Below are 16,050 nucleotides of genomic sequence, written 5' to 3'. Positions count from 1 at the left end.
ATTCGAAATCGATAATGACAAAAAAAACACTATCTTAGCTTAACGTTATCAATACGCTTAAGCAGCCGAATCAATCACTGAAGAAATGAGTGTAAAAGCCGAGTTAAGCTCTATCGTCTGTCAAGTATTACATATCAGTGTCACAATGTGACGATGCGAAGATCTAAATGTTGAATGGATGTGCCTTTTTCTGGCAGAAGCATCCACATTTGCTATATAATCCCCGATCGATCCACGGCACTTGGCAAGTAATTGAAAATTTTGTCAATACGTTTCATTAACGTCAACTTAATGCGCCTTTTCACTCCAACTCCATGGTAAACTGCTAATGACTGTGTGGCCTGATCTTCCACACACTGAAGTCAGTGATTAACGTAATATTTGTAATTCTCTACCCCATTCAATGACTGCTGACCTTATCTATGGATCTCTCCCTTTCAGCTTAGACAGAACAGAGGACCGTCCGTCCTGGTTTAAATGGTCCTCAGAAAGCTTCCTGCCACTACGCCTGTATTTGGTGGTATGTGAATAGATGTCCTTGGGGTAGTTTTCAAGAAGAATTTGCTCTCCAAGGATGAAAGGAATAGCTCCATGAAGAGGAATCGGATTCTATCGTTCCAGCAAACAAGTAATCAAGCTTAGAACAGCATCAGCGAGAACATGTTTACTTGAGAAGGCCTTTTATAGCAACCTTAAAGCAGTTTCTTGCCCTGAGATACACAGCGAACGATCAACAATGTATACACGTGATTCAAGAGTTGTCTACATGAACGAATTATTCAAGGAAGGCTAACAAAGTTTGAGAACAGATTGGCACGTTACATACCAGCAAATCAATCTGTCCAATTCCAAGGCCATTTTTGGTTGAACGTGCTTGCAAAAGTGTATATTCGGTATCCTGACTTTTGAGGGATGCTAGATTCAGACAAGCCCTGACTGGAGCGATGTCCACAGGGCATACTGGAAGATAGAGCGGTGATTGCTTTTTATATCCAACTCACTACCAGATATGGGTTGAGTGCTGTGTTTGAATGATGGTAACTGCATCATCAATATTCGAGATGTTCGTGAACTAGAACAAGACGTAATATTTAGTGTGTCAAATGTTGTGAAGTCAACCAAAGGCATTTTTATTTACAGACGTTTCTTACCCTCGTGCTTCCTAAGGATGAATGTGGATTTGGTGCCTGTTCATTGATGGACTGATTTATCAACCTATCCATTTTCAACAATGAAGACCTTTCGCCTGAAAGCAAAACGGAAGCCAATGGTTGTTTACTAATTATACTGAACTCCAGCAGGTTCATGGGTCTGTATATCTCTCCATCTTGCTGTGTACGCGTCCTTTCATGATTCATTCAGGAGAAACATGCGTTGTAATATACACGTTTTGACTTCTCTAACATTCGTGTTCGGAGCTATCACTGTGGGATCGCTGTGTCTGTCTGTGTCGACTGATTGCTGGCTGTTAACCAGAGAACACATCAAACCTACTGACGGAGAAGGAAAGGTTATAAAAAACGCCTCTAAATTTTGGTTAGAGACATGGTCTGGATTATGGAGATATTGTTTAAAGAATGAATTACGTAAGTAACTCTTTTACTTAAATAGATTCTTAGATTTACTGTAATTCATTATCCATAGCTTATACCATTGATATAAGAATCATATTTGATTAATAGCATGTTTGATTTACATAAGGTAACACACTTCATATTTGAACAAATATTAAAAAAACATACATTTACGAAGTTGTGTGCGTAAAATATACTTTCACAATATGCCTACATGATGTACTTTTATGGGGATAAAAAAAACATCCAATGAAAATGGTTATCTTTTTATATCATAATAACAAGAATTGAATAAGTCAACATTCCTAATGTCCTGTATTGCTACAACGAAACATCCGGTTCTACTTGATGTGTGCAGCACCCGTATGCCCGCATTGTATAACATCTGTATGAGTGAGTGAGTAAGTGAGTATGGTTTTAATATCACGGCTGGGGACACCAGAAATGGGCTTCACGCGACATCTGTATGAGGCTACTGTATGTAACGACTCCAGCACACCAAGAAAAACAAAGGCAAACACAGGACAACTATCGATGTATTCACTGAGCGAGGCTCGATTCACATAACTATCCCAATGTATTCACGGAACTATCCTAGTGTATTCACAGAATAATCCCAATGTTAATCTCAATGTATTCACACGCGAATCAAAATGTATTCCCGGAAATATTCCGATGTTTTCACAGAACTACCCTTATGTATTCACGGAATAATCCCAATGTATTCGCAGAATTACCCAAAGTATTAAGAGAATTATCCTAATGTATTCACATAACTATCCCAAAGTATTCTCGGAACTATACCAATGAACTCACATAACTACCCTAATATAATCGCAGAACTATCCCACTGTACTCACAGAACTATCTCACTGTACTCACAGAACTTTCCCCAATGTATTCACAGAACTAACCCACTGTAGTCATATCGCTATCCCAATGTATTCACAGAACTATCCCACTTTACTCACAGAACTATCCCCAATGTATTCACAGAACTATCCCACTGTAGTCATATCGCTATCTCAAAGTATTCGCAGAACTATCCCATTTTACTCACAGAACTATCCCCACTGTTTTCGCAGAATTATCCCAATGTATTCACAGAACTTTCGCTTAACAACCCCAATATATTCACATAACTATCGCAACGCATCCTCAGAACTATCCCAATGTATTCACAGAACTATCCCAATATATTCACAAAACAATCCTACTGTACTCACAGAACTATCTCACTGTACTCACAGCAGAACTATCCCAATGTTTTCTTAGAACAAACCCACTGTATTCACAGAACTATCCCACTTTTCTCACAGAACTATCCCCAATGTATTCACAGAACTATCCCACTGTAGTCATATCGCTATCCCAATGTATTCACGGAATAATCCCATTTTACTCACAGAACTATCCCCAATGTATTCACAGAACTATTCCACTATAGTCATATCGTTATCTCAAAGTATTCGCAGAACTATCCCATTTTACTCACAGAACTATCCCACTGTACTCACAGAACTATCTCACTGTACTCACAGAACTATCCCCAATGTATTCACAGAATTAACCCACTGTAGTCATATCGCTATCCCAATGTATTCACAGAAGTATCCCCAATGTATTCACAGAACTATCCCACTGTAGTCATATCGCTATCCCAATGTATTCACAGAACTATCCCCAATGTATTCACAGCACTATCCCACTGTAATCATATTGCTACCCCAATGTATTCACAGAACTACCCCATTTTACTCACAGAACTATCCCCAATGTATTCACAGAACTATCCCATTTTACTCACAGAATTATCCCACTTTACGCACAGAACTATCCCCAATGTACTCACAAAACAATCGCAATGTATTCACAGAACTATGTAATGTATTAGATTAATGTATTCTGTATACCGTAACACATTACCTTAAGGATATATCTGGGAAAGGTGATTTTAGCGGAGATTTGTAGATGGAGTATGTGCTCATTGCCCGAACGTCTCGTGTTCACAACATCAATGTTTGCATGGATGTAGTTCTGCCACCTTGACGAAGCAAACATATTGCTAACTGCGTCGTAAAACAATCGTCATACAGAGACAAAAACTCTAAGAAGCAATGTTTCATCATCTCCGTTTCTAATTTCAGTTGAAGCCGCCATGTGTTCCTCCATTAGCTACCAAGTCAGTAACGAAGGGCGAGAAAATCAGGCAGAAACGACCATGACGATCATTGGTAATCAAGCTAAAGTCCCTGAAGTGTTCTCATTGTGACGTGTTTCTCAACAACTGAATTACTAAAAGAACGCATGCTTTATTATATGTATTAAACACAATCCGTACCACCATTCAATGTTTGTTTCCAGTAGGTTTGTCGAAATAAACAACCCGGCAAAAGAAAATATTCTCTTGAATATTTGGTCAAAAATTACAAACGTAACTAGGCTGTCACCCTTACATTGAAACTTAAGGTCCAAAACAGAGCTGTGAGACCCATCACAAATACATCACCATCGAATAACCATTTCTGGTTTGTATCATTTCAGCCACCATAAAACCTGATTGTATACTTTTTTTTGCCGGTAGTTTGTGAGTGAGTGGGTTGGGTTTAACATCGCTTTTAACAGTATTCCAGTTATATCACGGCGTGTCAGCTTAATGTGGGAGCAAAAGCCCGAAGTGATGCAGGTCTCAGACGTGACGCAGGTCACTTCGGTGAAACCCACAAACACGGGTATGATTATAGAAACATAATCGGGGCGTAACGAGATTCCAACCCACAATCATAGGTTTCTGGCGTGCCCAAGGGACGCAACTCTGCACAGCGAATCTTGCGCCTGAGACAACTGGGCCACCCGTGCTCCCGGCAGTTTATATGAATAAACATAACGAATTTCTTTGGTGAAGAGCCAATCGTTTATTTGACAGATAATTCTTTTTAGACATCCTCGTGGTAGAATAAAAACAGAGATCCAAAGTCTATTATGTTTTCACTTCACTTAGTGGTTATCTTCAGAAGTGAATATACCACAATTGCAAATATCCCAAATGGGACTTATCCAATGTCTTGGTTAACCATCGTCATTACATCATGCCTTGTATCGTTAAGGGACTATACAACATATGCACTGAAAATCGTCTCAGAAGCTACTTGGCCTTCACATATCGACATACCATCTGAAAATAACACCATAACGTCTAACGCTAAAATCAACATACCTTCTAGTTGCTGGTAATAAGTGACCTTCGAAATGGCTTACAATGTAAATACATACATTCATACGATCGATTCTTCCTCCGACCGATCTCGTTACTATCTGATCCTTGCGATTGATCCAATTTTCCCCTCTCCGTCTCCTAACTTGGAAAGTTAGAATATTGTGATCTGAAGTTACAAAAACTATTGATATATACTGGTACTATAGCGGCACATGTATTCTTTAGTTGAACTTTCGTTTTATCTTCAACAGCAGCCATGCGAGGATCGGTGCCTCTGCCTGTCACAGCGTTATTCTTGGCCTTATTTGCCGCCATCCTGAACGTCATGGGGAGCATCCACTCCGATGTGAAGACGTTAGTGTGTGCTGTATTTTACGTCCTAGCGGGTACGACCTTTCTCCATTCTTTGCATCATGCATTGTGTTTTAGGTTCATGAGCGGACTTGGCCAAACCCAGAAAGTCATCAAATATTGTTTGATGTTCACGAGTTTTTAAAAGCGACACTCTGTTACTCTGAATTTTAATCCCCAGATCTAAATATGAAACAGATGAGGCTGTTTCTCTGGGCTATTTTGTTTCTAGTCCAGGTGGGTGGATAAATCCATGGACATAAATTGGCGTCTTGACCATTATTGAATTATATCAGAACGTCGATATACCTAGCGCTTACGTTGAACTTCTAAACCAAATTCGGTTAGTTTGATTTTACCAATCCGAGCAGAAAATCCTATTCATATACATAGAAAAACAGATGAGTAAGAAGGGAGCATAGTTTGTGCTCATGGAGGTGCCAACATTTTCTTTTTTGTCTTGCAAGGTGTTTTGCGTAGTAAGTGAGGGTTTGATGCTGCTTTGAACAGTACAGTAAACTACGGTTATAACGAACACGCTTATAACGAACTGACGGATATAACGAACTACTTTTTTGGTCCCGACTATTTGCTGTAGTTATGCTGTATATATGCTTATAACGAACTACGGTTAAAACGAACTAAAATTAGTAGTCCCTCTGAGTTCGTTATAACCGTAGTTACCTGTAGTTCAGTTATATAACGGTGTGTCAGTTTGATGTGGGAGGAAAGCTCATAGGTGAAGCAGGTTGTGTACAACAATCTTGGTTTCCCCCAACAAGGTGGGTAATGGTGCACAATTTAGAGAATCGTGCATGCAAGATATTGAAAACAACTAATAACGTCATGAACATTCGTTTGATTGGAACATGTTATAATGCCACCAATGTCACAGACCCTTGTGTGTTTATGGAGGATCTGGTACTGACTGATAAACTATAACAATATAATGAAAAGTCAGCGTAATCCTACGTTATTGAAATCGTGCACTTTGGTGAAAAACACGAGCATGGGTATGGTACTGTTTAACTAAGGATCGGTATCAAGCGAATCTTGTATCTGAATCCACGATGTCAGGATCCTGGCGCGGTTAAGGAACGCAACTATGCATAGCGAATTGTGGCGCCTTTACCCATAGATCAGTTTATGACATTATGCACCTATCTATTGCGTTCTGCTTATTCCAGTATTATTAATAATGATTAATAATAGGATCACCACAATACTATGACGGTCGGTAACGCTTTTACATAGACTTACGGGTCTCTTTATGGGACGTGGGCCTGAAGGGTGAGTGAGTGAGTAGGGGTTTACGCCGCTTTTAGCAATATTCCAGCAATACCACGGCAGGGGACACCAGAAATGGCTTCACACATTTTACCAATGTTGTGAATCGAACCCGGGTCTTCGGCGTGACGAGCGAAAGCTTTAACCACTAGGCTCCGAAGGTTGAACCTCATCCTTTACTGTAATGGCATTTTTCTGGTAATATATAACATTAAGTTAAGTAATATGCATTTAAACATAATTTGAAGACGACATCTGAAGAAGCAGACTTATGGCCATTGAGTTCTAAATTCAATAGTTCAGCATCACCCATATCCCTCGTCAAACCCAAAAGCATAATAAATATTGCGTAAAGTGATGTTTGGATGTATGACTTGTGGGAGGTTGTCATGCGTACTGTGGACAGGCCACAAGTCGGGTGGGTCTAAGCAATGTCGGTCGCGGAGAGTAGCTATGTAGCATTCTCTTCCAAAACCTCGTCAAGACAGATATAAACAAACACACAATGTGGCTTCTTCCTCCGTGGCACTCGCCGAGGCATTTACTCTGCATTTTACTCACAAACCCAGTAGCGTCACTAGCCTTGAACTATCATTTCAGAACCATGCCAGTCACCGACACTGAACATCTTACTGTACGATACATGCATGTACCAGGTACCATCCATGCTTTGTGGTTCAGAACCAGTCACCGACACTGAACATCTTACTGTAAGATACATACATGTACCAGGTACCATCCATGCTTTGTGGTTCAGAACCAGTCACGGACACTGTAACATCTTACTGTAAGATACATACATGTACCAGGTACCATCCATGGTTTGTGGTTCAGAACCAGTCACCGACACTGTAACATCTTACTGTAAGATACATACATGTACCAGGTACCATCCATGGTTTGTGGTTCAGAACCAGTCACCGACACTGAACATCTTACGGTACGATACATGCATGTACCAGGCACCATCAATGCTTTGTGGTTCAGGACCATACTCGTCACAGTGACGACATTTGTCTTGCAGCAAGACTGCCATCGTCTGACAACAGAAATGGTCTAACCATAATCCACTGGACATACAATAAACAAGGCCACACTGTAACGGCGACACCACAGGAGAGATTGAACTACCCGGGCTTCACAATTCCTATAATATACCCTTTCCGGTAACGCCCTCTACCTTGACTAACCTCCCTTTATATCTGTCTTCAAGAGAAATCAATTTCATTCTAATTCACTCGGTTCAATCGAATGAATTTTCATCAATATGAAGAGACCGGCCTATCCTGATGGAGAAGAACTTGGTTAATGATTGTGAATTTTCAACCAAGTAGCATACAAAAACCTGCCACGGTGCATTGACCTCCCTTTGTAGTTGAGCGACTTGCAGATACAGCGGTCGCTTCATCAGAATACACTGGTGTACATACATCTGGAATGCCTGTGGCTATAAATATTCCCGCTCCATTCCCTTCCAGCTTCCTACTGATCAATAAATACGACGAGGACAATTTCAGGCCCAATACGCCGACCATGTTACACTTGACGTGGTTTGATAAACGGGCATATTTTGGAATTCACTCTACAGCGACTGAACAAATATGTATTTGATTCAAAGTGTAATATGCTGTTTAACATATACCGTGTCTGGCGATATGAGAAGCTTCCGGAAGTCAATAAAGAGGCAATAAAATCTCCTTTTATGGTAGATATTACTCGAAAATAGGTTGTCATGGAGAATTATTTCCAGTGATCTAGCAAACTGGCTTATGATGTGTGATTGAGTTTGTTTTGTACAGTATTTCGATTATATCACGGCGACTAAGCTTCATTTTGTAGGAAAGCCCGACATGATGCAAGTCTTAGAATGTTACCACATTATGGTGCTGACAAACCCAGAAACAAAATCACCGGGATTCGAACGCATATGGGCCACCGTTTTCTGCCACAGAGAGTTGTGTTGCATCGCTGCAATGTGATCACTGATCACCCAGTTCATTCCGCAGCCGTAACCTACCAAATTCTTTGGTACTGCCTGAAGAGAAAAATGATAAAAGAGAACAAAGAACATCTAAGCCCTGCAATTCGCAGAGTTGCGTCCCTGGGGCATGCCTAAACCCCGTTATCGTTCGTCCTGATGATGTCTTAGGTCTGTCAGCATCAAACCCATTCTCGTTGATTTCACCAATGTGGTAAACTTCATCACTTCTGGCATTCCTCCATTAGCAAGATGATACTGAGATGATGTAACAGAAATAATATCACGGCGGCGTTAAACCAAACTCAATCACACATAAGTGATGCATTTCTCTGAACTCAAGGTCGACACACTGTTAAATGGCTTGGTTCGTGTCAGGGTTATATATTTTCTCATTGGCATGGGGGAACTCATTTTCAATTCCATCTGGATCATGGTTCAGATCCTTCAAACCAGCATAAATTTCTATTTCTGAAAATGGATTATTTAGAACAAAGTCAAATGAATCATGTCTGCGGATGATGTACTTGTATGTATCAGTGCCTTCTTGCACGAAAGACATAAGACATTCTTATTGTCATGAAAGTGGATACATTCTGATGTAATCCCTTTTTTATTCAGCTTTTTCCGCAAAGCGTAGCTCACCTTCCTTGTCTTGATCAAAATGGAATATCTTTGTTCTGCTGATAACTTTAGTCTACATTCTGATCATATAACGCTTCAGGTAGCCATTTGGTTAAAACGACGTTCGTTCGTCACAGGAAAAACCTAGGTTCGATTCGACACATGTAGAACGTGTGGAGAACACTATCAGTGTGCACGTTACTGTTGTTTGTTGTTGTTGTTTATTGTTTGTGGCTTAACGTCGCACTCAGCAATATTCCAGTTATATGACGGCGGGCTATAGATAATCGAGTTTGGACCATTTTGGATTATCTGCATCAACCAAGTCAGCGAGCCTGAGTACCCGATCCCGTTAGTCGCCTCTTACGACAAGCAAAGTCGCCTCTTACGGCTATATGGGTTCTTTACTGCTGTATGGCTGAAGTATTAGAAAAAAAATAATATTCATTGACACATTCACTCTCGACCCTTTTTATTTCATACTCCGGTGTTGTGTTAAAGGATTTTCATCTATTGTAAGGTTTCTTATTGTAGTTTTGTTTGAAAAATGCTGACCGCCTTCGTGGTCCAGTGGATAGAGCGTGTGCCCGTAGAGCTAATGGCTGAGTCAAACCAAGTTTTTCCTATTGATAATATCGTGATAGCATTGCAGTTGAATAAATAAAAGCGACAGAACTCCTTCCGTAATCATAAGAAATCTCTGCTTCCGACCAGATCATAACCCTACCATAATTCATTGCTTTTGGTTTACAGGGCTTGCTCTAGCCGTTGGGATAATCCTCTACATCTCTGCAATAAACGACGAAGTCGGCTACCGGGCGAGCTCCAAGAAAGAGGCTGGGGGCTTCGAATATACTTACGGGTGGTCTTTTTTCTGTGCAGGAATTTCATTTATGTCCTCCGAGATAGCGGCTGTGATTTCTGTGACTTTATATCTCCGGCGCAATGCTAAAGTGGAGGACATGATCCGGATTATTCCAGGATTAGAGGAAAAAGTGGATTCTGACATAACGAAAGAAGAAGGCATAAACAACCAAACCATAATCCTATGATTGTTTCCGTTACCGGATTTATGGTTTACAAGTGATAACCTTTGTCATTTTTAATAAGTTGTAGCAGTAGAGTCGACTCATTAAATGAGGTTATGTAATACGTTGTGACATAATGATCAATGTTTACACGAAAACCCAATTGTTTCCACTATGTTTCTAAGACGTTTGATCAACGGTATAGATGAATCATCCGCTTCAAACGCTAAATGCGACGGTAATTGTTTACACGCGCTGTTATCATTTCCTGTTGAAACATAATGTGACAAATGAATATTGATTAAGTATTATTGATTAAGCGTTATTATTAATTATTCTAAGCATTTGGGTGCCGTATAAATTTCGATTTTCTTAATTTTAACACATACCAAAACAAATGATGTATGTGGCTGACGAGTGTCCAGCTTCGCATATATTTCTGTTGAAGGATAATTCTTGAGGATAGTACCAAATATAAGCACAAAATTATTATTTTGCATTATTAGAGTATCGTTAGAATCACATTACTAGATCTATCAAAACTATATAATTCACACGTACATATTTTCCGAATATAATAAATTCCACTGTCAATGGAACATTCTCTCATTTTGACATGAAGGTGTACAGATGATAATCATTTGAATCTCCGTGTATTGTCGTCATGTCTGTTCGCATTCTAGACCGGCTTTTTTAAGCGTAGTTGTGTATGGATGAACTATGCTTCACCCACGATCTAATAAGATATGCAATTGTATATAAACATGCTTACCGTGTGAGTTTCCGTCAGTAGAACGAATCAGTTGTATACCACATGACAGAACATGGTGTTATCTTCTATTCTATGTACTGCAAAGTACGGTTATAACGAACACGCTTATAACGAACTGACGGATATAACGAACTATTGTTTGGGTCCTGTCTATTTGCTGTATATATTCCGTACATTATCTTATAGCGAACTACGGTTACAACGAATTAAAATTAGTGGTCCCTTTGAGTTCGTTATAACCGTAGTTTATACCGTAGTGAATACTAGTGCCAGTTGAAACGTGTACGCTTGCATCCTTGTCTATTTCTTACAGCTACATATGTGACAGTTAAATGAAAGACATTGTATCTCAAATGTGTAGGGAATACACTGTCAATACCACAATTGAGAACCTGTCCATCACATACATTTACATTAACACATATTTGTATGTACTACAGCTTTTTATATCACAATTGAAAGTGACACAGTTAGATTGCATACTTGTTTATTGAAAACTGTAAGCAGCGTTTATAGTTACACATTCTAATTAATTTATCTGTACGAAAGTTGCTGTATATATGACAGTTGAACTTATGAAACATATTGATGATAGAGCAACACAATAGATGGGTGAAAATCACAGTCAATAATCTCTTCCCATCAGATGCTGACACAGTTTTATGTCTTACGTGTGCACATCGCACAGATGCATGTCACAATAGTCAATGTCATCAACTGTTTATATATCACTTAACACACTTATAACACAAATTAGAGTAAAACATGCACTTATATTGCTTACCTAAGGTACATAGTTGCACATATGTGGTATACAACTGGGTATCGTATGGCTCCTTCTCAGTTGTGTGTTAAACAACTGTAATTCAGTTAACCTCGTAGGTAAGATTCATAAACCAAACTTAAATCCTGTTCTTGCCGCAAATAGATGAAAAGTTAAGGCAGTGAAATCAATATTCACTCACGCACTATATGATGTTGAAATGTTCTTGTGCAGGTGGTGTACTTATAGCTGGAGAATGGTGATGTTCAAGTCAACAACGTTTGCGCAACACAAAGGCGCCAACCATAGTTTAACTAATGAAAGGTGGTGGATTTGAATAAGCAGTGCCTTTCAGATAGGGGTTACATGTAACATATGTTATATTTGGGATTACATCTTCTCAGCAAAGTACAAATTCTAGTACAGAGATGGCGTAATCCAAAATATGACATGTGTTACCATTTGGCCACATTCTAAAAGGCATTGTCTATTCATTGAGTTCATCCATGGGAGCCGTGCCAATTCACACGCAGGGTACGTGATCTGAGACTAGCAGTTGTTGGACTTCCATTGTTGTGGAAGCCTCGGTGGCTGAGTGGGTTGGGTCGCTGACTTGTGTTGGCGATTGGTGCCCACATTTTCAGAGTCTGGGTTCGAATCCCGGATGGGTCTCCATTAAAAATCGTATTACAATTTGTAGTTGGTAAGAGGGTGCAATCCCAAATTTAACATATGTAATAGTTGATTAAGGTTTCACACGAAGTGAACTGTTATTTACAGGAGGAAAAATTTACATATGAAGTTATGTGGTAACATTTTGCTCAATTGAGGGTCCCTCGAGAGAATCATGAACAAAATTGACAATTTTTTCCCGATATTCGCCAAAAAGGGACATACATAGGTAGGCTCATCGGTAATTATGAATGAAACAACTGTCCCCAAATATTCATCCATGGAATATATCCAATGTTTATAAATATCGATATGGACGCGGTGTACAACTGTGGATGCCGTTTAGAGGATATAAGTCCTGGGACTGTTGGGTGTGATGCACATGGCTTGGACCATCCGAGTTGGGGTTAAACTGTAGAACTATATTCACGTGAAGGGCATATTATCAACCGAGTAAACATGCACAGTGGACTGTGCTAGTAAAACCACGCACATCAGTAGGCTATATCACATCAGTCAGCACTAAAATTCCGTTCTGCTCAAACTACCACCATGACTTCCAATTCCTGTGTCGAGATAGTCGACTATAGCGACGCTAATCCCGTTAGGAACTATTTACGTTTCTTTAGAAAAGTGGTAAAAGTTGGATAATTTGATTTATTTGGAGTCAAGGAGAAAATATATGCAGCTTCTATTCTTTTCAACATTTTACTTCCCATGCTACTCTGAATCATTTTTTTCTGATACGCTGAGAATGGTGAACTCGCAGCCGCTGCTATGTTTTATTATAACCGTTGCATGTTTCAAGATCATATACAACACCACTCTGTTATGTCACTGTTCTCAGCTATCGGACCTGCCACAAAGTCACGGCATGAACGGCTGTGTAAAGTGGCATTTTGACGTTACAACTGACAGAAGCATTTTGTTCTGTCTCGACTTTAACTATTGATTGGTGTTCATCACAGATGAAAACAACCGTGATCAAACTTAACCAGCTTCTTATGACATTCACACTGGAGTTTATTCAACATCATCCTCGATTAGACAGGGTATTATTACTTCTATTATGACACGTGTACTTTGCACCCATTCGCTACCGTGTGGGAGTGTGGTTTTTCGCCACTTTTAGCAATACTCCAGCAATATCACGGCAATATCATGTTACACCAGAAATGGGCTTCACACATTGTACCCATATCGGGAATCGAACCCGGGCCCTCGACGTGACGAGCAGACACTTTAACCACTAGACTACCCCACTGCCCTTAGCTTGTTCTGAGCCCGATTCCAACTACGTGTCGATAATAATAGCCGTCCAATCAAATAACAGTCATGAGCGAGAGAATTTCTATGCTAAATAGTGACGGAAACTTCCGTAACGAATCTACGGTAGCGACTGGGTCCGGCGTGGTTTATCATCATAAATATAAAGCTCTGGATAATTGAGGATGCAAAAACGACAGTGAGTCAAAATGACCACAAAATATTTTGGTAACTTAAGATCTTATGGTTATATTTCAAACTTTAAATATCACGTAGTGCAGTTAGTTTATAAATATTGCTTCATACATTATGTGTTAACAGTTTAGTGAAGTCAGATTAACTTATTATACAGTAGATATGACCTAATTGTGTTTAGTTGTATAGCTGTTTTCCGATGTATCATTTGATGATAAGCAGTTTAAAAGTTTTAAATGGAGGTTTATATATGCCTAGTTTGCATTGTAGCTTGCGGACTCATATCATCCTTGCTATATGTTATACACTCGTTAACCCGGACGATTTTGTCGCCTAAACAGTCAAATTACGGTATGGGGGGAAACTAAACAGAAATAACTCATTGACAAGCGGAGTAGGATTTACAAACATTGTTGCAGCATGTTACACGTGGAAAATGTTTAGCATGTGTTTAACGTCATTTATCATAACTCTATGTCAGAATGATGTGATCTGGTTGGTCCACGTGATCTTGATCAAATACTATGTATCCCGCCTTGGAGGGAAATATATTTCTCAGCGGGGAAATATATCTCTTATACCCCCGCCACGAACAAATCGGGCTTCACGCGGATTTCTGAGCGGCAGAATAAATCCTTTAAATCCCCGCTTCGAAGCAAAATGCCGCACGCTTTTTCCGAGTCCATAAAAGTAACGTGAAATAGCACAAGTTAACCTCAGCTCAATTGAACAGCTGTTTTCTCTCAATTTTGAATTTGTTTTAATTCTTTTACAAAATCATATTAAAACCACCTTCCCGAGGTAAGGGAGTTAATTGACTGTAAAAGTCCAGTTGGACTCTTGCCGAACCAGGCTGCAATTTCGTGGTTCGATCGTAGTGCAACCAGTGGCGATTACGGATTATGTCCCTTCTATTCCCTTCTATGTCCCTCCTATTGACCAATCAGATTCTACTTATATCACTTGCAATTGTTGCAAACAAAATGGCGGCGCCCAGTCAAGACAATCTGATCGATAATCAAGATCTATATTATGATAAAATGAGTCTTACCTCGCGAAGTACATCTGAACACTTGAGCACCTTGATTAAAAACATGAAAAGATTTGTAAAACATCTGTCCAGGCCCATTTGACGGTATACATGCTCTACAAATCCTGCAATCTGCCGACATCTGCACGGCAGTCGCCATGTTGTATGTCGATTTCGTTCCGCGACTTGGATTATGTATGGACTCGTTAGTCAGGCTAAACTATAATTCCATAATTCAGCCTAGTTCGACAAGGGTTGGAAACTGGACTTTTATATCTAGTAAATTCCCTTCCGTCGGGAAGATGTATTATAACATGTCGGTAAGACAAGTTTGTTGTAGCAGGATCACTCGGGGTACAAATGTTGCTCCTTGTGGTGGCAAAGACTGGCTCGTATCACATAGTGAGACAAGACTGAAGAAGCTATAGAAAGGACAGTCAGGTAAACATTGGCATGAAACCCTTACAAATGTCAGGTAATCGATTTCGATTTCTGTATTTCAATATGAGTAAGTCATTTTGGAAACAAACTTTAATCTGATTTGTCAAAAAATAAATATAGGATACTATCATTATGTTCTATCATTATGTTCTATTCTCTCTCTCTCTCTCTCTCTCTCTCTCTCTATATATATATATATATATATATATATATATATATATATATATATATATATATATATATACATACATACATACATACATACATACATACATACATACATACATACATACATACATACATACATACATACATATATATATGTAGTAGGCGATGCTTTATTCATGTAAATAGCTGTAAAACAAATATCCAGAGACTGACTCACTAGCTCATGAACATCATATACACTAGGGTATATTAGTTTCAACGTATAACAACAGTATAAACCCGTGAAGATCCGGGATAGAATAGGTCTTCAGCAACCAATGCTTGCTGTAAAAGACGACTATGGTTGTTGTAAGAGGCAACAAAAGGGATCGGGTGGTCAGGCTCGCTAACTTGGTTGATGCATGTCGTGTTGTGTAGGCCGATTGTCATGGTGTCAATCACTGGATAGTCTGGTCCAGACTCGATTATTTACAGACCGCCGTCATATAACTGGAACACTGCTGAGTGCGGCGTTAACAACAAACAACACTGTAGCCAACACAATTGGTAATATATGCGTTCACCATTTCAACACGACTACTTTACTTTCTGAGGAGACTATTCGCATTCATTAAAGGCCCGTTTCATAAAGCGATCGTAGCACTACGATTATCGTAACTCCTATACGTCAACATAGACTCGCGG

The 16,050-nt window shown here is 39.5% G+C and overlaps 1 protein-coding gene across 3 annotated transcripts in view; it reads left to right on the top strand.

Annotated features, from left to right (window-relative positions):
* The window catches only part of LOC139469591 (voltage-dependent calcium channel gamma-5 subunit-like), a 71,501-nt gene extending 56,168 nt beyond the window's left edge, over positions 1-15,333 (top strand). For all 3 annotated transcript variants that reach the window (XM_071251799.1, XM_071251798.1, XM_071251800.1), the window contains exons 2-5: positions 442-1,586; positions 3,722-3,808; positions 5,043-5,177; positions 9,785-15,333. In XM_071251799.1, coding sequence (XP_071107900.1) covers positions 1,370-1,586; positions 3,722-3,808; positions 5,043-5,177; positions 9,785-10,083 — 738 coding nt within the window. In that variant the 5' untranslated portion in view covers positions 442-1,369 and the 3' untranslated portion in view covers positions 10,084-15,333. The remainder of the gene's footprint in view (positions 1-441; positions 1,587-3,721; positions 3,809-5,042; positions 5,178-9,784) is intronic.
* The last annotated feature ends 717 nt before the right edge of the window (positions 15,334-16,050 follow it).

The sequence above is a fragment of the Haliotis cracherodii genome, unplaced genomic scaffold, assembly GCF_022045235.1.
Source record: "Haliotis cracherodii isolate W230 unplaced genomic scaffold, xgHalCrac1.p SCAF_2, whole genome shotgun sequence".
NCBI lineage: Eukaryota > Metazoa > Mollusca > Gastropoda > Lepetellida > Haliotidae > Haliotis > Haliotis cracherodii.
The sequence above is the reverse complement of the archived record's forward strand: the minus strand, read 5'-3'. Positions and strand labels throughout refer to the sequence as shown.